We start from the raw sequence: 23,752 nt of genomic DNA, 5'->3' as shown, positions 1-23,752 counted from the left end.
AGGACTTAAAACTTTTAATTGGCTCACTCAACATCGTTGTCAATAACTACCCGAGTAGACCATTACAATGGTGAAAAGCCTTGTAAAACTGCCTGTTTCTTCCGGGCATGGTGGCGCATGTCCTGTGAGCTCAAAGCCAGCTTGATCCACACAGCCAGCCTGTTCCACATAGATGGTTCCACACCAGCCAGGGCTACATAGGAAGACCCTGACTCCAAAACTAACTAACCAACTACAACAAATATGCCCATTTCTAGTCCGTTTGAATTCTCAGTAGATGATGTGTCCAGGGCAGCCCCTCCCTCAGAGAATAAGCTCGGACAGACCACTCCCAACTTGTACAAAGTGTTCGCACTGGCCTTGGGGGGCTCTGTGTTCCCCTCTAGCTTCATTGACACCTTCAGCCAATTCAGGGTGCCCTTTGGGGCTCAACCACAGCCACCTCTTGCCTCAGGACAATTATAAACCAATTCCATCCCAAAACCAGTTTAGTGTGGCTATTGTTGGTGGTCAACGTGACCACATTTGGAACTAAAACCCAAAAGTTGTGGGGCTGTGGTGGGGGTGCCTCCTTTGTCCTTTTCCTTTTTTCGGTACTGGGAATGGAACTCAGGGCCCGAGCATGCTAGGCAAGCACTCTACTACTGACCATAATCCTGTCCTTTTAACTTTCAACTCCCCACCCCCACCCCACCACCAAGATGGCCAGGTAGACAATGCCTAGTCAGAGAGGCACCTCGCTTCCTACTGGTGACACAGCCCAACAGGATGAGGAGGCTTTGCCAACATGTTTCATCGGCCTGAGTCTGCGAGTCTCCTCTCACTGCCAGCAAAGGCTGTTGGCAGGGATTCTCCTCAGAGAGGGCCACATGGGCACTGTGCCACCGTGGTGTGGCAGAGGGGCGAGCTACACATTCTTCCCTAAATGTTAACTCATATGAATAGGTTTGAAATTCACCTTTGGGAAACCAAGCAAGAGCGGTCATCGGTTCATGCGTGCTTGTGGGTGACATGGTTGGTGGCCGTCTGTCTCCCTTTACTGGGTCAACACAGTGTGACTCATTTGTGACTCACATGCTGATGGTACCTCTGGAAATACCCTCATGACTTTGAAGAATTCGGTGGCAACAGCAGGAACTTCTTTCTGGTGGAGGTCTCCTGAGGACTCAGCAGCTCTACTGAACGTTACTTAAGAAAACCCAAGTTTTTGAAACAATTGGTTTTTTTTTTTTTTTTTTTTTTTGGTCTTGTTTTGATGGAGGGTCTCTCTACATAGCCCTGGCTTCCTGGAACTTATTATGTAGATCAGAGTGGCCTCAAACTCACAGAGATCCGCCTGCCTCTGCCTCTGCCTCCATAGTGCTGGGATAAAAGGCGTGCGCTACCATTCCTGGCTAAAACTTCTCAAAAGTCAATACTTGGTAGAAAAATGGCCAAAGAAAGGAAGGTAAAGCAGGTGAAGGGTGAAGAAGAAAAACTCACAGACTTTTTAAAGTTCAATATACAACCCTTTATTTCTAGCTTTAAAAAAACCTGACTTAAATTATCATGGCACTATTTACAGGATTAATCACCGTTATGTGTGAGGTACAGGGGTGGGCCATGTCCATTCGAGGCAAACACTAAGCAATCACAATGGACATGAAGGGGACATGACGGGACCCTCTTTGTGACAGGCTGGGATGGCCAGGACAACCATTCCCAAAGTGAAGAGAGGGCCCCAGTCTCTCGCCGCCAGGGCAGCTAACAGTAAGTGATCATATGCCTTTTTAGTGTTAAGAGAAACATTTTTTTTTTCCTGAGATATTTTTCTGTGGAATCCGTTTAGATACTTGTATGATCCAGAAAACTCATAAAAAATAAACAATACACAGTCTTCCCCGAGGCCTTTTGGCCTCCCTGAGGCAGAAGTCCTTGGAGCATTGGTGGTCCCCGCAGAGTCCAGGCAGAATGGTCTCATCATCGTCCTCCTGGGCAATCAGGGACCGGTGCCTTGGCTCATAGTGTTTGGAGCAAATCATCTTGTTCCTCTTCTGGAGAGGAAATGATTAACACAGAGTCCCAGGCATCATCCTTTGGGGAACTGTCCTTGTCCAAGGCTTCTAAGATGGGTTGATCTGGGTCCTTTAAATACTAGGAAAGGTTAGAAGGCAAAAGAGTTATACACAGTTCCACACGCCAGGTCTCCAGGTCTCTCCTTGTAGTTGGAAATGTCATATTATATTCAGGTATAACTCTGTCGACTAATGAAGTAATACCATCAATGACAATACTCTATTGTTACTCCTTGATGCTGGCCCATGGTAAACACACATTCTGCTGCTGGCACATGTCCAGCCCTGATTTCCAGCATGCGCCCGTCTCTGTCCCTCATCTCAGGAATACCTTTAACATGGCTCCAGAGGCAGGCCTGGGGTGGAGCCCCATGCAAGAGTACTTGTCTAGCAAGTATAAGGGCCTGGGTTTCATCCCCAGAATTGTTAAAAACCAAAACCAAATCAAACGTCCTGAGACTTAAGGGCCAACCATGTTCATCTGATATAAGCTGTGAAGGGCAGGACTCAGTGTACATTTAGTGGATTATGAACTTGAAAATACTTAAGAAATATAACATTTGAATGGTAAGGGTGCTTGCTGCCTAGCCTAACCGGCTGCCTTTGATCCCTGGGACCCACCGGATGAAAGGAGAGAACTGGTTCCTGAAGGTTGTCCTCTGACTTCCACACACATCATGTACCCCCCACCCCCCACTAAAATAAAAGAAGTAACCTTCAGCTTTCATTCAGCTGTGATGGGGTAAAGCAGCTCCCTAAGGACTGCCATAGCCCCTCCTCCCGCTTGCCCACAGCCCTGGGGTACGCTGGGGTGGGGTGAGGGTCCTCACAGGAAGAGACGTCCCACAGCCCTGAACTTCCCCTTTTGTCCTTGGCTATAACCAGCGAGTTTCCAAGGCTCTGCCTGCCGCTTATAAGTGCTGAAAGAGAGACATCAAATGCTAACGGAGTCACGCGCATGTGTGAAACCCCAGACGCAGAAGTGAAACCGTTCTCTATTCTCACGTAACACCAGCGACCTTTGGCATTTTTTCACACTTTCCCAAGCAAGTGCATCAAAACCTTAGATTCCTGCCCCAGAGAAACGGCTGTGGTAAACCCAGACTCGGCTCCTCTGAGGGTTGTACCCGAGAGGCAGGATGAGCCCAGGAAAACCCCAGGGGTCATCAGGACCTGTTTTTCTCTAACGGTGTCACCACGGGTGCCCCGTGTTTCCACAGACTCCGATGTTATCCAACATTCATTCTGCTACTCTTGATTCTGTGTGTGTGTGTGGGGGGGGGGGGTCAGTTCTCTCCTACCCTGTGGGTGCTGGGATCACAGGTGTGTGCCACCCTGCCCAGCTTCTAGCTATACCATTTAAAACTCCAGTATGTGCTCTTGGGCACCAGAGCCCTGCTGGGTCACTTGCTTAGGCATCTGCTCACTGACCTCCCTTATTTGTTCCGGGATGTTTGGTGGGGCTTGAAACCAGTATTTCACCCGGCTTTGGTATTTGAGGAACAGGAAGAAGCAGGCCCCTGTCAGCACCAGCAGCAAGGAAAAGGTCCCCACGGGGATCAGGATGACTTGCAGACTAGTGGAGGCTAAAAAAAAAAAGACATAAAAGTAAGCAAGACACAAATGGCAGTCCACGTTTCATCCACCGCTGCTTGACCACCTTCGTGTCCCAGTAAAACCGACGGGCCGCCTCGCTCTCCCATCCTCACCTTGTGTGTGCACTTAAATTAATAATTTCGATCTGAAAAATTCTATTCCAAAATAAAAAACTGCCCTGTCATGATCCCACAAGTGGAAAGTTCCACATCCACATTCATGTGATGGGTCACACTTTGGGGACCAGTGTACTTGGGGCAGTGAGCCAGTTCAGCAAGGAAAGGCACTTGCCCTAAGCCTGACAGACCTCAGTGTGAGCCTGGAGACCCGTGTGGTGACAGGAGAGCTGTCCTCTGACCGCCATTCAACTGCACACACAGACACACACACACACACACAGAGTAAATAAAAATGTCATGAAAAAATTCCCAAACATCAGTATACTAAAAATATTATATAAAACCTTCAGGCTATTTGTGTTATGTATCTATAAAACATAAGGGGACATTTTGTGTTCAGACTTGGGACTCATCCCTAAGACACCTCATTATGCATATGCAAATATACTAAAATCTGAAACAAGAAAATGTCAAACCTGACATACTTCTGGTCCCAGGTGTTGTGGCGGCAACGTAGTCTAATCATGGCAGCCCCTTGCTGCTACAGACCCCAACATGATCAGACTTCCAGGGAAGCAATTCGGGGTCTCTCTGCTCCTACCACCTGCCACCCCACAGCACACCCATCTTCACTATCTCGGGAGAAGCCTCTTAGCAACACGTAACGGATAAATGAAGGTACGTCTTACCATCCGCTGCTGTTTCATGGCAAGATACGTTGCTTAATGAAAGCCCAGGACGACAGATATTTTTCTCTCTCACAATCAGCTGTGCCTCGGTCTGTAAACAGTATACTCTGAACGGCTTCAAATTATCCAACACAATGGAGTTCTTCTTGAAAGGGCCTCTCACCTGGGTAGACAGCACCAGCCACACAGGTGAGCCAACCAGTAGGGCCAACTGGCTCTTAGCTTTTCTCCGGCCTCCTCAAATCCACAGCAAGCACAAATGAATGGTAACAAGATGGCAGGCCTGTGAGCGCTCATAGCCTCATGCAGCAACCAGAACTTAACGAATTCTAATTTCTAGTTTAAGAATTTCTCCTATAAAATTAATACATTGGGCTGGGGAGATGGTTCAGTGGGCAGTGTTCACTGTGTAATCAATCACAAGGAGATGAGTTCAGATCATCAGCGGCCATGTAAAAATCAGGCATGTTGACAGGTGGATCCTTGGAGCCCAGTGGCCAGGCAGGCTGCTGGCTGAATGGTGAACTCCAGGTGCAGAGAGAGACCCTGTCTCAAAAAAAATAAGGTGGAGAGCAACAGAGGAGGTCACCTGACATTGACTTCTGTCCTCGACACACCCAAGTGTGGATGTGTGTACCGTGCACATTCACACGTGTACATATACCTCACACACAGACAATAAACATCTGTGTCTTGGGTCAGAAATCAGAGATGTTTTTCCTTTAATTCCCAAATGGCTTCTGGTTTGAGGTGAAACTTGCTGATCCCTTTGTAGTTCTGGTCAAAGTGACTGGAGGTATTTATGTCCTCAGGAGATAGCTTGACCCAAGGGTCTCAGGCTGACAAGGTCCCTTGGATCTGATGTCCCTGTCAGCCTTCCCACTGACCACATCTGTCTCGTGGCTTAAGCTGAACAAAGCGCCCCGTTTGAACTGTGATGTCCCGTGTGTGCTCTCTCATACTTGGAAGTATTAATCCCTGGGGGTTTCAGGTGACCTCCACCTAGTCATGCATGGCCTTTTCGAAAACCATTCAAACCATTTACACGACACCGCAGATCATGTAGTCCACATCAAAAGTGGTCCCGTCAAAGGGAAAGGCTGATGCCAGGGAGGCTTGTCCTGGGGTTGCTCCCATGTTTTTTATTGTCTGACCATAACTGCAGTGACATCACAGATCTATGGCCGTCCGCAAGGCCTAATTATCTAAAGGGTTTGAAGGGCAACAGGTCCTTATAGCTCCCCAAAGCCCAGATACAGCAAACCCACCAAGACAAGGAACCAGCAAAGCCTACAAATGGAACCAGACAACAGGAATGGACGGCACCAAAGGCAGGTCAGATCCTCCCAGAGACAGCAAGGCTAGCAAGGAGATTAAGACGGCTCAGGGCTCAAGCTCCAGGAGACACGGGGGACCCTGGTCTCCCTCCTGTGTCACGTGGAAAGCCTTTCTTCTGAATCAGAAACTCTAAAGAAAAGAAACCCCAAACAAAGAAGAGATGTGTTCTTGCCTGCTGGGCTCCCGCTTTTTCCCAGTAGCGGACGCGATACTCAAAACCTGCCTCCCTTGCCACATCAAAGGGAGGGGAGAAGTGGAGGGTGAGAGAGCCTTTTCCTGGGGTCACGGAGATGTTTTTCGGAGGCCCAACAGTAACTGAAATAGAATTACAAACAAACAACTCATGAATAACAGATACTCAATCTACATACCCACATACACCGTGTATATGCAGACTGTATATCTATAGTCAACCCAACATACCTCTACATGTTTGTGTATGCACACCTTTATACCTATATAAGCAATGGGCTGTACTCAGAAGCCTGCTTTGAATGTGCTGTTGGCTGAGAAGCCAACATCCAAGTGGCAGGGAAGCCCTGCAGATCCCACATGTGGCCCCAAACCACATGTGGCGCGTGCAGGACTCACCCCTGCCAAAAGGCCCTCGGAGCTGCTTTCTGTTAGAACTACATGGACGTTTTTTCCTGATTCCCACCAGGGAGGAACATGCCTAGTTACAGGAGTCTGCACTCAGCACGTCTCAGGGATAGGGCCTTGCACAAGGCATTCAAAACTCAGCTGAGATGCTGTTTCTCAGCTGGAGGTCATTTGACAGTGAGCAAAGCTTCCAGAATCATGGCTGGCATCAGAATCCCAGACAAACAGGACATAAAGTTAAGCCAGAGGTCAAGTTTTTATTCAGGGTGGGAAAAGATGTGTAAGATTTGAACTTTGCAGAGTAATTAGTAGATCTGAAAAGCATAATATTAAAGGGAGGTACCCAAACTCAAAAAGAAAAAAAACGCAGGCCCTCCCTCCCATGAGGATCCTAGTCTATCGTGTTCATGTGTATGTGTGTAAGTAGACAGGATTAAGTTTGGTTGTAATATAACATTTACCCTATCATCCGGGGTTTCTTATATTGTTGTTTTTTGAGATAGGGTCTCTGTGTGGCTCTGGCTGTCCTGGAACTCACTCTGTAGACCAGGCTGGCCTTGAACCCACAGAGATCTGCCTGTCTCGGCCTCCCAAGTGATGGGATTAAAAGTGTGTGCCACCCTTATCCCCAGGTCATTTTTTAATAAGCTGACATTTTAATGGTTCTGGATTACTGTGAGGATTTTTTATTTAGTTAAACTTCTTTGCTTAGTTTAATTTTAAAATTTCGATTATATTTTGTGTTGTAATAATGGTAACAATAAAATCTGCCATTCTAACTAGGATCTCACCTCTTAAAAAAATAAAAAATAAAAACCTAGCCCAGCCAGGTCATGGTGGTGCATGCCTTTGATCCCGGCACTCAAAAGGCAGAGGCAGGTGGATCTCTGTGAGTTTAAGACAGTTCCAGGACAGCCAGGACTGAGAATTCTGTCTCGAAAACCAAGAAAACAAACAAACAAAACCCCAACCTAGACCAAATAAATAACTGTAACTGTTTAATATACAGCATCAACTGTCTAGACAGTGGTTACATCTCTAATTGTCTTATATTTGGATTCCGTATGTGTGTGTGTGTGTGTGTGTGTGTGTGTGTGTGTGTGTGTTGTGTATGATGTGTGAGGTATGGTGTGTGGTGTGTGTGTTTTATGTGTATGTGTGTGGTGTGTGTGGTGTGTATGGTGTGTGTGGTGTGTATGGTGTATGTGTGTTATGTGTGGTGTGTGTGTGTGTGTGTGTGTGTGTGTGTGTGTGTGTGTGTGCATGTGTCTGTGCACCTGTGTGTGCATGCACCTGTGTGTGAGTGCACATGTGGAAGCAGGAGGCTGATATCAGGACTGATGCTTGATCACTCTTACCCCTCTTCACTTTTAGCCAGCTTCCTTTGGGGACCCCATCTGGGGATGGAATTACAGGGAGGGGCACCCATACCCTTGGTAACTGTATATGTTTCTCGGGATCCGAACTTTGGTCTTCTTGTGTGGCAAGAGCTTTAACCACTGAGCCATCCCCCTAGTTGCTTGGATTTATTTGTCAAGATACAAGTGTGTGTGAACCAACCACAGACTGAGGAAGCGTCTGGCATGGCAGAACTGTGACAGACACAGCACCTGAGGTTTCTGCTTCCTAAGAACCCGAGACACACTGGTTCATCCTGCAGTTCAACGTTCACGGAAAACCTTGCATGACAGGCACTGCTGAAGTCTGAGTGAAAATCTTTCTATCATAAGATCAGTTGTGCTGGACCAGGAAGGGAGACTAGGACCCGACACACCAGTGTCTCACCCAACACACAGGTGGGGACTGTGGTTCCGTAGTCCAGCACCGGTCAGCACGCATCAGGCCCCCAGCTCTCCAGAACCGCAGCAAAGCAAACGAAAAAGGGCTGTAACTGTCTTCCAGGAAAACATTATTTACAGTAACAAGGGGGCGGGTCAAATTCGGAGCCTGGTGTGGCAAATCACATTCCTTTAGCATCAGCCCCTGGGGTCAGCAGTCTCTCACAACCCTCCCTGTTTGTCTTTGGCTTGTTTAGGACAAGGGCCAAGATCTAGGGCGGGTTCAACATTGCTCACCGATGAGGCATGTGAAGAAAACCTGGGTATTGTAGAGCACTTCTTTTTAAAGGTGTATTACTTTATTTACCTCTGTGTGGTATGTGGGTGCCCAAGAAGGCAGAAAAGGGTGTTTGATGTCCTGGAGCTGGAGTTTAAGGTAGTTAGTTGTGGGCTCTCCAATGGGGGTGCTAGAAACCGAACCTGGTTCTGTACAAGAGCAGTCTCCCTAACCCGTGTAAAGCTTTCTGCCTGAGTTCTCTTACCATTACAGTAGCGTTGAAACCTAGTCGAGGTGACCCAGTCAGACGTGCGTTCTCCTTGCCTGGCTCGAACTCGCAAGAGAACACTGTATAAGCCTGGGAAGCCCTTCAGTCGGCCACCTCCCGTGAAGTCACACCTTGTCACTGTGATGTCAGTACAATTCACCCCTTTGAACGCGGTCCAAGAACCTGTACTGCTAGGAAAGAAAACAAGATTTCAATTCACTGTTCTCCAGAGGCACTGTTTCCTACAAAAAAGCTGCAATCACTTCTCCTTCAGCAAAGGTCAAGTACGAAAACTCTTTGCTAAGAATTAATTCATAGGCCATATCTGTTTTGATGTATTCAACACAATGTTTTTGGACAGCCAACTACTATTAGGCCAATTTTAAAATACGTTGCTACCCCCCCCCCCCCCCCCCCAAAAAAAACCCCACCTGGCATCCATTGATAGGAATTCTCCATTTTTCCTCAACCTGGTGCCCCAGTCACAGGCAACAAGGGATGTACTCTCTGTCTCAACAGGTTCTCTCATTCTGAATGGAACCGCATACCATCTGGATGCCTACGATGGCCCATTCATGCTATAGAATGTATTAATTCTTTTTTAAACATTTTTGTGTTTTATTTTTATGTGAATGCATATGTGCCTTTGAGCGTTCATGTACCCCACCTGCATCCATCCAGGAGCCCAAGGAAGGCAGGAGAGGGCACTGGGTCCCCTGGAACTGGAGTTACATGCAGCCACTTGGGTGCTGGGAAAATGAACGTATGCACTCTTAACCACTGAGCTATCTCTCTAGCCCCATGTATGAGTTCTTTGCGTTTTACATTTATTTGTGTGTGTGTATGCCACATCACACATGTGGAAGTCAGAGGACAACTTGTGTGGAACAGTTCTCTATTACACTGTGTGGGTTCCAGGGACTGAACCCAGGTCCTCAGGCTTGCAGCTAGTTCTCCCACCCTGAACTATCTCCTTGGTCCCACGGATCAGCTTTCTTCCTTCCTCTGACTCCAAACTCCCAATGGAGCCTGCTGTGATGGCGCTCACCAGAAATCCTAGTTTTCTAGAGGCCATGACACATGGATTATGTCAGCCTGGATTACATGATGACTTTCAGACCAGTCTGCAACACATAGGTAGACCCTTTCTCCAAAACTAGGAAGGAGAGGAAGAAGCAAGGAAAAAAGGAAGAAAGAACGATCCCTTTGTATGGGGGGGGGGGGAGAAGCACACTTTGTCTATACGTTCATCAGCTGGCAGACATGTTGTTGTCTATATGTCTGTCATTTTGAAACGGGTGTCTAGGGTGCCCAAGGGAGCTCCTCATCACATACACACAGTATTTAATCCCAGGGTCTCCGAGCAGAGGAAGAGAAGGGTTGTGAACAGCAGGAACCCCTGCCCAGAATGAGTATTTTCTTAAAGACTTCTAACCCCTATTCTGCCAACCCCATTCTGCCAGCTGTTGAACTTGGAGGAAAAGGCCCTACATCTCAAAGGACTCACTCCCTGATTCCTCAGGGAATTAAGCACTCCTGCTCTGTTGTCCTCGGCCTCCCCCGCCCCACCCCTGCCCCCCAGCTCCTGGACTATCTTCCAACCTTGCCCCTATCTCAGAACAACATTTTTTAAAAAAATCTCTCAGAAAAGAGACTTACAGGGGAATAGGAAGGAAGGATTCCCTTTCCACACGGAAGGTCAAAATGAGGTGATTTTGTTTCATTTAAATGAACAATGAAATGAACACATCTCAATGCACCGTTCACCACCGGACCTCACTACATCAGTCAGTCTGCGCTTTATTAATGAGACGGGGCGTCCTGGCTTTTCCTGCGCTGACTCATTTCGTACTTCTGTTTCAGAAATTACCTAACTTTTTGTGTGTGATGGTTAATTTTGGCTGCCAACTTGACACAGTCTAGACTTTCCTGGGCAGAGTCTCAGTGAGGGCACTGTCTGCATCAGGCTGGCCTGGGCACATGACTGTGTGTGACGGTCCAGCACACTGTGGGCGGCACTGCTCCCGGAGTTTGGGTCCTGGTGAGTTTCTGTCAGATGGGGCCGTGAGATGAGCACTAACAGTGTACATTCATTCCTCTGAGGGATGTGATGTGATGTGGATGTGCCGTGAGCCGCTCCCGGCTGTGACAGACAGTGTCTGAACTCCCCTGTGGCTTTGGTCAGGGTGTTTTATCACAGCAACAACAAAATAAAACCGGGGTAGCATCAATCCCTGGGCCTTACGCAAGTCAAACATAGGTTCCACCAGAGCTCACAGCCCAGAAGATATGCATTTGCTCTTTATTTGATTGATTTACTTTCTTGAGACGCAGTGTTGCTGTGAAACCTGGGCTGACTTTGAATTTGCAATTCATCTGCTCCCAAGTGTGAGCATTGCAGTTACCCGTCACCACGCCTGGCTAGAAAACTCGTTTTTAAATTATTATTTAAAATCTTCCATGTATTTACTTATTTGTGTCTGTGTGTGTGGATACACGTGTGTCAGTGTGTGTGTGGTCAGAAGACACCTGCAGTAGTCTAAGTGGGGATTGAACCTGGGGACTGAACCTGGCAGCATGTGTTTGCCATCTGAGGCACTTTGCTAGCCCCTAGAAAATATTTTTTTAAAGCAACAGTCAGACAGATCCCCTGTAGCAAATTCTAGTTTCTCTGAACCCCCCTGTAGTGGTACTGTGTTCCCCAAAATATTGTGCACCCTAATAAATTTATCTGGGGTCAGAGAACAGACAGCCACTAGATACAGAGCCAAAAATGGTGGCTAGAAAATGGGTCAGAGCAAGCCATAGAAGAAGCTGAGCAGTGGTGGTGCAAGCCTTTAATCCCAGCACTGGGGAGGCAGAGCTAGCCGGATCTCTGTGAGTTCAAGGACACAGCCAGCATGGAGACACACGCCTTTAACCCCAGGGAGTGACGGCAGAAAGAGAAAGATATATAAGGCGTGAAGACCAGAAACTAGAAGCATTTGGCTGGTTAAGCTTTTAGGCTTTGAGCAGCACAGTTCAGCTGAAATTCATTTGGATGAGGACTCAGAAGCTTGTAGTCTGAAGAAACAAGACCAGCTGAGGAACTGGAGAGGTGAGGAAGCTGTGGCCTGTTCTGTCTCTCTGATCTTCCAGCACTCACCCCAATAGCTGGCCTCAGGCTTGTTCTTATTAATAAGACCTGTTAAGATTCCTGCTACAACCCCCGACCCCCAAACAAGGTTTCTCTGTGTAGTTTTAATGCCTGTCCTGGATCTCACTCTGTAGACCAGGCTGGCCTTGAACTCACAGAGATCCGCCTGCCTCTGCCTCCCAAGTGCTGGGATTAAAGGCGTGCACCACCACTGCCCACTCAAATTCTAATTTCTTTCTTTCTTTTTTTTTTTAAAGATTTACTTATTTATTTATTATGTACACAGAAGAGGCACCAGATCTCACTACAGATGGTTGTGAGCCACCATGTGGGTGCTGGGAATTGAACTCAGGACCTCTGGAAGAGCAGTCGGTGCTCTTAACCTCTGAGCCATCTCTCCAGCCCCCAATTCTAATTTCTTAACAGAGTTTCTCGGAGAAGAGTCAGGCCAGTGGATGGCTAGCTCACTGGGGGAAGGCGCTTTTAGGTTGAGTGCAGTCCCCAGGACCCACAGGGTAGAAGAAGAGGGCTACCTTGGCAAGCTGTCCCCTGACCTCACACACTGGTTGTGGCATCCACGCCTCCTCAGTGCACACCCAAAGTAAATAATAAGGAATCTGCGTTTATATGTACACACACACACACACACACATGCGCACACACACACACACACACACACACACACACACACACACACTTCTTTTTCTTTTCTTTTCTTTTTTTGTTTCAGAGCTGAGGACCGAACCCAGGGCCTTGCGCTTGCTAGGCACTACCACTGAGCTAAATCCCTAGCCCCCTCTTTTTCTTTTTTAAGAGAAGGCCCAAGTGCAGTATCTGCTTCCTGGAGTTATAGGGAAGACTGCGTAGATATAAGAAAAGTACCAAACGTGTACCCAGTACTCAGCAAGCACCGAACAAATGTTTTCGGGTCCTATTTCCACCACATACGGCGTCTCAGTCAGTACTCCTCAAATCTTTACATTCACTTGTCTCCTATGTCACACAATGGGACCCTCCTCCCTCGGTGACCCCTCTCTCAGGAACCAGAAGTGCCTGTGATGCTTCCTCCTGAGAAGACCCGGGGTCTCATTAATGCTTGGCTATCCTTGTTTCCTCTCTGGGCCCCTATCCCCAGGCTCGGTTGTAGGTTTACATGCTCACTCTGCATGGAGAACAGCAGGTTACACCGACTCTCGTTCTTCTGGGTGTCCTACAAAGAACACGTACTGCTAGAGCAATCAGAAGAAAACATGTCTTGAGACAGCAGACTTTGTGAGTGTGGCAGCAAGCTGTGACCCAGGCTTCCAGCACCATGAGGGGACAGCATGCTTGTTTTTGTTCCAGCCAAACCTCCATTCCTGTAATGTCAGCTACCAATGCTTGTTTGGTTCTTTAAAGATGAAACGCTAAGGCCATGCAGCCTGGATGCAGCTATCTGTGACCTACTATTTAACTTTAAAATCTCCCACAGTGTTTCCTGTAGATTTGGCTTTGCTATTGTGAGTATCCTAAAAGCAACCAAAGCTTCTTTTACTAAAACCAACCTCACCCCCTGATGAAAGGCTGTAAGATGTTTAGCAAAAAGGAAGGAAGGAAGGGGCTGGGGAAATGGCTACCATTAAGCTGACAGCCCACAGGCCCAGGTTCAGTACTCAAGTGAACCTGTAAAACCCCAGTGCAGTGGGGAAGAGAGATGGGCAGAGACACGGGCAGATCCCTGGCCAGCCAATCTAGCCGAATCAGAGAACTCCAGGTTCAATGAGAGACTCTGCCTCAAGAAAATAAGGGAGGGCAGGACTAAGGAAGGTACTTGGACATACAACCTGGCATCCGTATGCCTACACACAGACACGCACACACTCTCACATATGCACACACATTTTCACACACACATACACATGCATGTGTACACACTCACACACACACATACACACACACACACACCACAAACAAACAAAAACCTAGAATCAAGTTAATCTATAACATGAAGCTCTTGGAAGCCTTCTTAGCAAAGTTCAGTATGCTAAGTATAGTGGCATGGGCCTAGAATCCCAGTTACTTAGGAGGCTGAGGCAGGGGAATCTCTAGCTCCAGGACTACAAGAGCAAAACAAGAATGCTTGTCTCAAAACAAACAAGTAAACAGTGCCCCGTGACTTCACCTTGATCTCCAATTAACTTATAGGACAAAACCAAACCAAACCACTTCACTGCGCACACTCCTTCCATGGTGGAGTTCTTGCGTCGCAGACCAAGCTGTGGCCAGCAGTGGAGAAACACAGAAAGGTGAGAGGCAGAACAAAGGGAGAGAACAGTACGTGATTCAAAACAGAAAACCAAGTGAGAAACCCAGAACTCATTGTAGTCTGCTGAATGAATTCCTCAGTAGGCTGAATTTGGACGTTGAGGTTTTAAACCTGAAAGCTGCCCCCTTTCCTTTCCTAGGCGGAAGTCAGCTCTTACTGTGAATGGAACAAAGGGATTAACTTTCACCACTAAAGGAGCTTACCCGTACCCGGCAGCCAGTGCGCTCTGACAACCAGACCGACTTGAGTCGGCCTCCGGTGGGTGGGAGGTTATGAGATCTCAATCCAAGAAAATACCTGCCACCCACAGGTCTCTTTCCAGCCCTGCTGCCTCCACGTTCCAGCCACCTCCCCAGCAGGTCCCAGCAAGGATGCCCACGGAGCATCTACTTACTATCTATACTCCACCTGGTAGACCACTGGCCTCGTGTCGTTGCTGGGGGGTGATGGCGCCCAACTGAGAATCTGCTCGTCATTGTACAGGAGAAGCTCCAGGTGCTGAGGGGCAGCAAGCCGGGAATCGGGGTCTTGAGAGGAATAGGGAATGAGGGGGGCTGGGGAGTGGGGCAGATGGGAATGAGGGGGGATGGGGCAGATGGGAATGAGGGGGGATGGGGGGGTGGGGCAGATGGGAATGAGGAGGGGTGGGGCAGATGGGAATGAGGGGGTGGGGCAGATGGGGGTGGGGCAGATAGGGAATGAGGGGGGATGGGGGATGGGGCAGATAGGGAATGAGGGGGGATGGGGCAGATGGGAATGAGGGGGGATGGGGCAGATGGGAATGAGGGGGATGGGGCAGATGGGAATAGGGGGGATGGGGCAGATGGGAATGAGGGGGGATGGGGCAGATGGGAATGAGGGGGGATGGGGCAGATGGGAATGAGGGGGGTGGGGCAGATGGGAATGAGGGGGGTGGGGCAGATGGGAATGAGGGGGGATGGGGCAGATGGGAATGAGGGGGGATGGGGCAGATGGGAATGAGGGGGGATGGGGCAGATGGGAATGAGGGGGGATGGGCAAACAGGGAACGTGGCAGGGAGTGGCGGGGAGAGAGAAGGGGGACATTCAGAAGAGAATGTTCAATTACAAAACATTTCAGGGCATGTTATCAAAGCCATTTATTCAACACAGCTCTTGGCACAGTTCAGGAAAGGGAGCACCTGTTCTCAAGGCACACCCGAACACCTGCACATCCTCAGGGTCTGATTGTCGGGATGCCAACTGTGGACAATGGGAGAAGGGTTTGAAGCCACACCTCCACCTGCGGGCTCCAGCTGGGAGAGCGTCTGGTAGGACCACAGCCTGGCTCCATCGGGATCTCAGACTTACCATCTGTAACTGCCTGGACTCTGGGCTGCCCAAGTCTCCATTTTTCTACAAGAATAACCCTAACCCTAAGCAGTAACAGAACACCCCACAGAGCTGGAGTAAAGATTCTGTCAGGAAGGATCTAAGTGGCCCAGGTAGGGTACCAAGATGACCCCGCATGTATGTGGGGATGCAGATGCCCCAAATCAGGCAGGCAACTCCCAAAGGCACGTGACATCATCGGCTCCTCCAAGACCTTCAGCACTCCATACCACACAGGTGAGGAAATGTGCTGCCTCCCAGCTTTGAGAGCCACAAATGACAAAACACCGCATTCCCTCGAGGTAGCAGGGTCCCCCTCTCATGGTGACCTGAAATAAACCAGTTCCAACCCATCCTGTCAGAGAGATACCCTGTAGGCGGGGCTAGAGGCTGAGAACACTGGAACCTTCTCTCTAAAGAGACATCATGATAACACTTTCTCTGATCGAAAGATTAATGAGAAATATTCAGAGGGTGGAAAGAAAAACATGCTGCTCCAGAATTCAAAGCAGGAAATTCAAACCACATGTTTTCTGAAAGCTCCTCTGAGCGAGCCCGAAGAAGGATGCAGAGGAGCCTCCAGACTCGACCTCCCCACCCCACCCTCCCCTCGCCCCGTGGCATGCCACACCACCACCAGGCTGCAGCCGCCCGTCTCTTCACGGAATGCCCAGCGCCTCCACCTCCGCGAGCTCGGGCTGCTCTCACCCTGGCTCTTCTTCCAACACTGCTGCCCATTCACATGGGGCCGCGGAAGAACCTGCACCAACGTCAGCGTGGCAGAGGGCCGGCCCACTCAGCTCCCTGAGGCTGACTCGAACTGAGCAGATGGCCAGAGGTCTGCCTGCGCGGCAGTGCCCATGAGCTGGGGGGCTTGGCCAAAGCCAGGCGCCCATCAAGGAATCTCATAAATGCGCCCTTTTCCCTGCCTGCATGGGGGTTCTGTCGCTGCTGTGGCGTATCACCTCAAATGCAAGAGCTTTCAACAACCCAGATGTCACCTGCCATTTATGTTTTTATCACATGTACCATTTATCATCATTCTGGAAGTCAGAGGTGTGTGACAGGCCCAGGATGGAGGTGGCGGCAGAGCCTCCCTTTCCTTCTGGAGCTGCCGAGAGGAAACTCTGGGGCACTAGCCGCTATTTGCACTCTGGCAGGCGCCCCCTTTTCTCTGGTGGTGCTGGGCCAAGACACTCTTGTGTTACCCGCCTCTCTGTTCTCTTTCCTGGCTCCTCCTCACATCTCTCAAGGACCCCGAGCCTGTAGCTCAGAATCCAGGATCATCTCCCCACATCGGGATCTTCTTCAGCTCAGTCGTGCCTGAAATGCCCTTTCGTCATAGGTCACGTATTCCCAAAGTCCAGGGACTCGTGCCTGGCCCTCTTTCAAACCCCATTATTCTGCCTGCCATACCTTCCCTTCACCATCTCTCACATCTTTAGAGGAACCAGAGGAATATTTTCTCCCTCTCCTGGGACCCTATCTAAACACCCATCTAAGAAAAGGTACATCAAGGGGCCCAAGTTAGAAAGAACCTCACTCTACCCATCGTGGGAGACCAAAGACATCCTGTTCTCAGGTCCAAAAGAAACTCAGGACAAACGGCTAACAGCAGTGTCTATTGGCATACCAAAGTGTCTGCTGGCCTCCACCTCACTCAGTCCCTGGCGCTCCTCTCAGCTCTTCTCACCCACCCCTACCCTAAACTCCTCCAGCTCATGCCCCGCCCCCATCTCTACAGAAAGAACCCTGCCATTATGGCCGGGCGCCCTCTTGGACCTCTCTTGTCTTCCTCTTCCGCTCTCCCCTTCTCTTCTTACTTGGCGCTCCGAGGTGTGGTCGAGGGGAAGGTTTTTGTTGCAGATATGAGTGAGGGTGCAGCCAGAGACACTCTGGGGGGCCCATCCTTGACCTCCATCCTCTCCACAACAGCCCCTGGGCAACACTCAGCCTTGGGACCTAGTTCTGCTGTTCCCTCTCCAGCAAGCCGCCTCCTGGTCTGCTCAGCCACTGCCTCAGCAGAGTGACCTCCTCAGAGCCGTGTGTGTGTGTGTGTGTGTGTGTGTGTGTGTGTGTGTGTGTGTAAACTTACAAACCTGCCCTCAGCTCTTACTGTGTCCGTGTGTCGTGTCCGTCCCCCCCCACACCCCCACAAAGCTCAATTCACACCTGAGTCCTTCACACCGGGGAGGTCAGAAGCACAGACTTTAGTACTAGATAGCCTGGGCTCCTCCAACGTTGTCTTAGGCTGGCCTCCAACTCAGAGATCTGCAGGAGTGCTGGGATTAAAGGCTGAGCCACCAGGCCCCACTTCACAGCACACTCTTAATACAGTCCTCCTGGGGAAGGAGTGAGTTCTTTGGATGCAAAGGTGTGGCCCACCAGTGCGCTCCAAGATCTGTTCATTTGGTTGCTGGCATCTGTCTGTCAGTCTCCCCTCAACACTAGAGCATACACTTTGAAAAGGTGAAGTGTTGCTGGGCTTGGGGGTGTTTTCTCCCGGGCTCTGGAACAGCAGGCACAGGTATGTGAGTGAGCATTGCATTCTTCCAAGGCCCAGACTCTCCTCCTTGCTTGCTTTGTGTTTGAGGCCATGGTTTGTCCCACCTCACAGGCCAGGGCGGGGATGACAATTCTGGGCTAGAGACTTCTCTGGAGGTCCCAAAGACTTGAGGCACTATAACCAAACTACCTGACAGAATGTGGCTCATGGTTCCAGGGGATTTCATGCCACCCTAATGGGGAAGGCATGCGGAAAAGGCTGTCCTTAGCAGCCGGATCGTGTGGCTGCATCCCCAACCTGGCTGACCTGTTCTTAAGTGTCTATGAAGTCTCAAGTGTCTGGAGCCCAGGCACATCACAGGGGTGGGGCAGGGAGGCAGGATGGAAGGACCTGTGGCCGAGGTGCAGAGGGCACGTTCACACAGACTACACCCTGCTTATCTCTTTACCACAGTGCTCTGTAACTGTCTGCAGGCCCATGGAGAAGGCAGGCAGAGTGGAGCTTTGCTCATCCTCCTGGGGTCTGGGAGCCTTACCAGGGAGGAGCTGCAGTGTCTTTGAAGCCCTGGCATCCACCCACGGGGACCATGCCTGTTTCCTATTGTTGCTGCAGCAAATGACCACTACCTTGGTGGCGTGAGACAAGAAACATCATCTTACAGTCCTGCCGATCAGAGTGAGGCAGGTGTTTCAGGGGCAAAGGTCATGGTCCTAGGAGCTGCAAGTGGCAGAATTTGTTCCCTTACCTTGGCTAGATTCTGCTGAAATAGTCTCTCATGTGACACTGGACATAACCCAGATAGGACAAAATAGTGTCCCTATTTTAAGATCATGTGTCTAGGGACCTGCCACTTTTTATGTAACCTAACTGTCACGGGACACAGGCATCTTGGGGAAGAAGGCATGCTGATCTGGCCATGGCAGGACAGAGCCATTGAATATTGTGCCAGCCTGAGGCCACCTATCGCTGGTCACTGCAAATATGTCTCAGGAACCAGCTCACTACCTCCATACCTATGGGGAACCAGGAACCAGCCTGTTCTTATAATCTTAAAGAGGACATCGTTAATTAACTAACTAACTAACTAATTAATTAATTAATTAATGGGCGGAGAAGGACTAGTGGAAGTTGGCTCTCTTGTTACCATGTAGGTCCTAGATATTACAATTAAGTCACCAGGCTTGGCAGCAAGCAGCCATGTCCAAAACATGACATCATAAAACGGAAAATAATCACATCTTTTTTTTTTTTTTTCCCTTGGTTTTTCGAGACAGGGTTTCTCTGTGTAGCTTTGCACCTTTCCTGGATCTCACTCTAGCCCAGGCTGACCTCAACTCACAGAGATCGCCTGCCTCTGCCTCCCAAGTGCTGGGATTAAAGGTGTGCGCCACCACTGCCCAGCTATAATCACATCTTTAAAATAATAAGACTTCAAAATAATGAGACTGATGTCTGGTTTAGTCTTTCACTTATTTTTAAAAAGATTTTATTTATGTGTATGTGAGTGTGCCTGTGAGTGGCTATGTGTATCATGTGTTTGCAGGTGCCCACGGAGGGCACCAGACCCTCTGGAACTGGTGGCTGTGAACTGCCTGACGTGGGTGCTGGGAGCTGAACCCATCCTCTGCAGGAGTTCTTAACGGCTGAGCCATGTCTTCAGTCCAACTTTCACTTATGATCTTGGGTTTGCTTCTCACATTTCTGATTTTTTTTTGGAAGTTGAGGATCGAACCCAGGGCCTTGCGCTTGCTAGACAAGTGCTCTACCACTGAGCTAAATCCCCAACTCTCATATTTCAATGGGAAGGAGCTTCATTCTTTATAAGGAGACCAAGGCTGGGGTGAGGACTAGCAAGATTCCACGGCGCTAGGCAGGATTCTAGTTGAGGCCTCCATCCATAAGCTTCCTTCTGTTCCCAGGATGCCTTTGTCAGCACCACTGAGAGCAAGAGCTGTGGCCCTAAGTGATGAGAGTTACTGTTTGGGGTTGAGACGTCCCCCACAGGCTCATGCTTTGAGTCCGGGGTCTCCAGCATGGCATGCTATCACAGGGCTGGGTAGCCTGTAAGTGTAGGACCTTACTGGGGAGTAGGTCAGCAGAGACTGATCTTTGAACCTGAGACTCACGCCCTGGTTCTAGTCTTGCCCTCTCTACCTCTTGGTCAACTTCACATGAATCATAACTAATGCAATGACCTCACCTCCCACACCTGAAATGGGACAGGTAAAGAAAGAAACAGTCCTCAGCCTTCACCAGGAACTAAACCTTTTTCGTAAACCCCCAATAGCAAGTTTTTGTTTGTTTGTTTTTGTTGTTTTGGTTTTGTCTTTGTTTTTTTTGCTTGTTTTTTTTTTTTTTTTTTTTTTCTTTTCCCTTAGATCATTTGTCTCTTCCTGGGAGTAAAATACAAAGATTGCTTACATCAAAAGAAGGGTTGAAAACAGAGAAAATGCACACAAAGCTTAGCAGCTTGTCTAAGAAACGGGAGCTGGGAGCTACAAGAGAGTTTCACCTGCAGAGACAGTACCCAGACAGGAGACTCCCTAATGCCCACTGGTTTCCAAAGGCTTGTAGGTCGTCTGGGACTGACTGTCCTTGTTAGTGGTGTCTACACTAACTACAAGTCTGGACATTTATTCCTCCAAGCTTGAAAACAATGGCAATGAAATCCCTACCCTCCACATGGAACACACACACACACACACACACACACACACACACACACACACACACACGAGAGGCCAATCCAGAGTACAAGTGGAAGCCCTGATTCTTCAGTGTAGGTGATTAAGTAACTAAAGATGTTGTCCTTTTTTTTTTCTGATCCACAGCAAAGAGCTGCCAGTTAGCAAAACCACAGAGAGTAATCACAGACTGTTTTGGGTCCAGTATTTTTATGCTACCCTTGAACCTACTGGAAGGGCTTGATATCATAAACTTTCCTTTCAAAGTCTTGTTTCTGGGGGCTAGAGAGATGGCTCAGCATTTAAGAGTATTTGCTACTCTATCGAGTCCCAGAACCTATGGAACAGTATGAGACTCTTCCCCAGTACCTGCTGGCCACATGATCGCTGCTAACTGCATTGTGACTAAAAAGTTCTGGGAAAGGTTTTTCTCTGTGTGGCCCTGACTGACCTTGAACTCACTCTGTAGACCAAGCTAGTCTCCAACTCTCAAACTCAGAGATCCACCTGCCTCTGCCTCCTGGGTCCTGGGATTAAAGGTGTGTGCACTACCACTGCCCTTTGCTTTGCTTTTTGTTTAATATCCCAGTAAGGTTTTTGTTGTTGTTGTTGTTTTTACAAAAAAAGTATGAAATTTTTACTTGTTAAAAGAGTGGCATAAGAGATTTGCACAAAGGCATTTGCACCACTTTCAAGAAACCTAAGGATCCAGTTTGTTGTCAAGGAGCTACAGAGCAAAACTTTTGTGGAATAGAATAAAAGTTAATCTTGAGAAAAATGGCCGCGCCCACGATGTCAGTTGTAAAGTTTCTAAATATGTCTGTCAACCTCTGGACTCACAGCAGGTGAATTACAAACAGTTCACAGACACCTTCTGCAGCCCTGAAACCAAGTACCACTTGTCTATCACCAGCTTGACAACCACAGGCTCTCTTCCAAAGGAGACCGAGGGAGGGGCAGACAGAGATTGCTCAAGGCAAAATTGGGGAACATCGGCCAGGGTTTAAACCACGTCTCCATGAGAAAAAGTTATCTGTGTAACCAGGGCGCATCCCTCTGGGAGAACCTCTGCCCTTGAGACAGGGAACTTAAGGGCCTTTGCTAGGGATGCTGATACAGGTTCTGAGCCTTCAGGGCCACCTTCAAACGGAAGGGAACTTCCTAATGCATGAAATTATTTAACTAACGGCCAAACTAAACAACAACAACAACAACAAACAAAAGCGGGGCAGGCTGGGAGTAGCCCTCGCTGGCCCGGAAACTTAAGGACCCTCCTTTCTCATCCTCAGTTCTGCGGGGTTTTTTTGTTTTTTTTTTTTACAGGCGCGCACCATACACTCACTGTAGACTCCAGCTACCTAAGCTTTGAAACTCTCTCTGCATGGGAAAGAATCCAGCAAAACATAAACAAATACACAGAATGTTCTTGGTCTTGGCCAGTGAGGTCTTCTTTCATCGGTTTTGATTTATGGTCAGGAAGTGACCCAAGTTAAGCCCAGGTAGAGGGCTGTCTAGGTGGAACCGGGCAGAGCTGGAGGAATTCAAAGTCTGGCTCAGCGGATCCCTTGTCCTCAGACACTGGAGGACACGGGCACGTCTGCTCCTCATTTATAACACCCCGAGAAACTGAGTACCAGGATTCTACAGGCCGCCCAAAGCAAACGCTGGTCCTTGCCCTTCAGGGATCTCCCTGGCACCAAGCAGCCAACAAAGACGCAGACCTCCTCCGGCGTCCCAGCTCCAGGCCTGGAATTCCCTCCGGTCCCTGCCACCCTCACGGCAGCCCCCTCCAGCAGAACCCCCGGGGTCAGTCCCCCGCCCGATCGCGGGCCCCGGCAGATCGGGAACCGCTGCAGAACCCACCCCCACCCCACCCCCGCTGCAGGCTCCCGGCGGCACCCACGCGTGGACGCGGCACCCTGGGAGACGCGGATCCGGGGCTGCGCTTACCTGGCGGGGGCGCAGCGGCGCCGAGGCCACCGAGCAGCAGCGACAGCAGCCACAGCGGCGGAGGCCGCATGGCCCGGGCGGCCCGGGACCGCGGGGGTGGACGCCGCTCAGACCCGTACCGCGGCGGCCATGGCGAGCGCAGCGCCCGCCTCTTCCCCGCCGGGCCGCACAGCCGCCCCGCCCGCGTCCCGCCCCCGCCCCGCCCCGCCGCGGGACTTTCCCCGGCGTTCCCGGGAACTACGGTCCCCACAGCCCCGCACCCTGCCGCGGTGGCCCCGGCCGCACCCAGCCGAGCCCACCTCCAAGCCTGGCCAGGGACCTCTGGGACCATCCTTCTGGAGAGACCCGGGGGGCACCCAAGCCCCACTCCACCCCACCCCACCTTCTGACTCCCGTCACCCAAAACTTGAGGATCCGTCCGTTTACTCTGTATTCTGTTCTCTTTAATGGTCCAGCAGTACGCGCTAAGCTCTGAACTCTTTGAAGCAGAGGGTTACTTAGGGGTATAGTAGAGAGAGGACCCCCTGGGACATGGTGTCACAGAGAAGGGGGAGGAAAGGTAGAGGAACTTGATTCATTGCTTAATACTCTGGGTTTGGCCCTAGTGGTTGTGAAGCGTAAGAGGAAGTGACCCCAGAGAGGGGCAGGCACAGGCTCCCGGCCTCAGCCCTTCTCAGGGACAAGCCTGTTGGTAGAGAAGTTTGTACCGGCTCCATGCTCCAGCTCAGCCACAAGGAAGGGGCGACAAAAGGGATGGATAGACGGAGGCCGAGAGTCAAAGAAAAGGGTCCTTCGGACCCAGATCCTCCTTAAGAGCAGCAACTGCGCTTAACCCCCGAAGCCTCTCTATTCCCTTTATTGTTTTTTGAGATAAGGTCTCAGGTAGCCCTGGTTGACTTTAAACGGACTGTACGTTGACATGGGCCCACACACCCTCCTTGTGTGCTCCCACATAACTCTTGACGTTGGCCTGTGTGTTGGCTGGTTTTGTATGTCAAAAGCTGGAGTCATCAGAGAGGAAGGATCCTCAGTTGAGCAAACGCCTCCATGAGACCCAGCTGTAAGGCATTTTCTCAATTAGTGATCGATGGGGGAGGGCCCA

At 49.7% G+C, this 23,752-nt stretch overlaps 1 protein-coding gene across 3 annotated transcripts; it reads right to left on the bottom strand.

Moving 5' to 3' along the window:
* Positions 1-1,495: 1,495 nt before the first annotated feature.
* Positions 1,496-22,809, bottom strand: Ifngr2 (interferon gamma receptor 2). 3 transcript variants are annotated; one of them, XM_036204024.1, is made up of 7 exons: positions 22,651-22,809; positions 14,555-14,714; positions 8,717-8,910; positions 5,969-6,111; positions 4,459-4,621; positions 3,486-3,640; positions 1,496-2,133 (listed from the first exon to the last, which is right to left on the bottom strand). In XM_036204024.1, exons 1-7 carry the CDS (start codon positions 22,718-22,720, stop codon positions 1,999-2,001), a joined length of 1,020 nt encoding a protein of 339 aa, XP_036059917.1. In that variant the 5' UTR covers positions 22,721-22,809; the 3' UTR covers positions 1,496-1,998. The 3 variants fall into 3 exon arrangements, with proteins under 3 accessions (XP_036059917.1, XP_036059918.1, XP_036059919.1); XM_036204025.1 differs by having other exon boundaries at positions 8,717-8,907; XM_036204026.1 differs by lacking the exon at positions 22,651-22,809 and having other exon boundaries at positions 8,717-8,907; positions 14,569-14,696.
* Between the last annotated feature and the right edge of the window lie 943 nt (positions 22,810-23,752).

Source organism: Onychomys torridus, chromosome 12, assembly GCF_903995425.1.
Source record: "Onychomys torridus chromosome 12, mOncTor1.1, whole genome shotgun sequence".
Lineage (NCBI taxonomy): Eukaryota > Metazoa > Chordata > Mammalia > Rodentia > Cricetidae > Onychomys > Onychomys torridus.
The sequence above is the reverse complement of the archived record's forward strand: the minus strand, read 5'-3'. Positions and strand labels throughout refer to the sequence as shown.

Excerpts from the sequence above, each read along its gene's own strand:
- Ifngr2 (XM_036204024.1), bottom strand. The coding sequence starts at position 22,720 with ATGCGGCCTCCGCCGCTGTGGCTGCTGTCGCTGCTGCTCGGTGGCCTC. Across the intron at positions 14,715-22,650 it reads CGCCGCTGCGCCCCCGCCAG|CCCCCCTCATTCCCTATTCC; the intron begins GTAAGCGCAGCC and ends CCCACTCCCCAG. Across the intron at positions 3,641-4,458 it reads CCATGAAACAGCAGCGGATG|CCTCCACTAGTCTGCAAGTC; the intron begins GTAAGACGTACC and ends TTTTTTTTTTAG.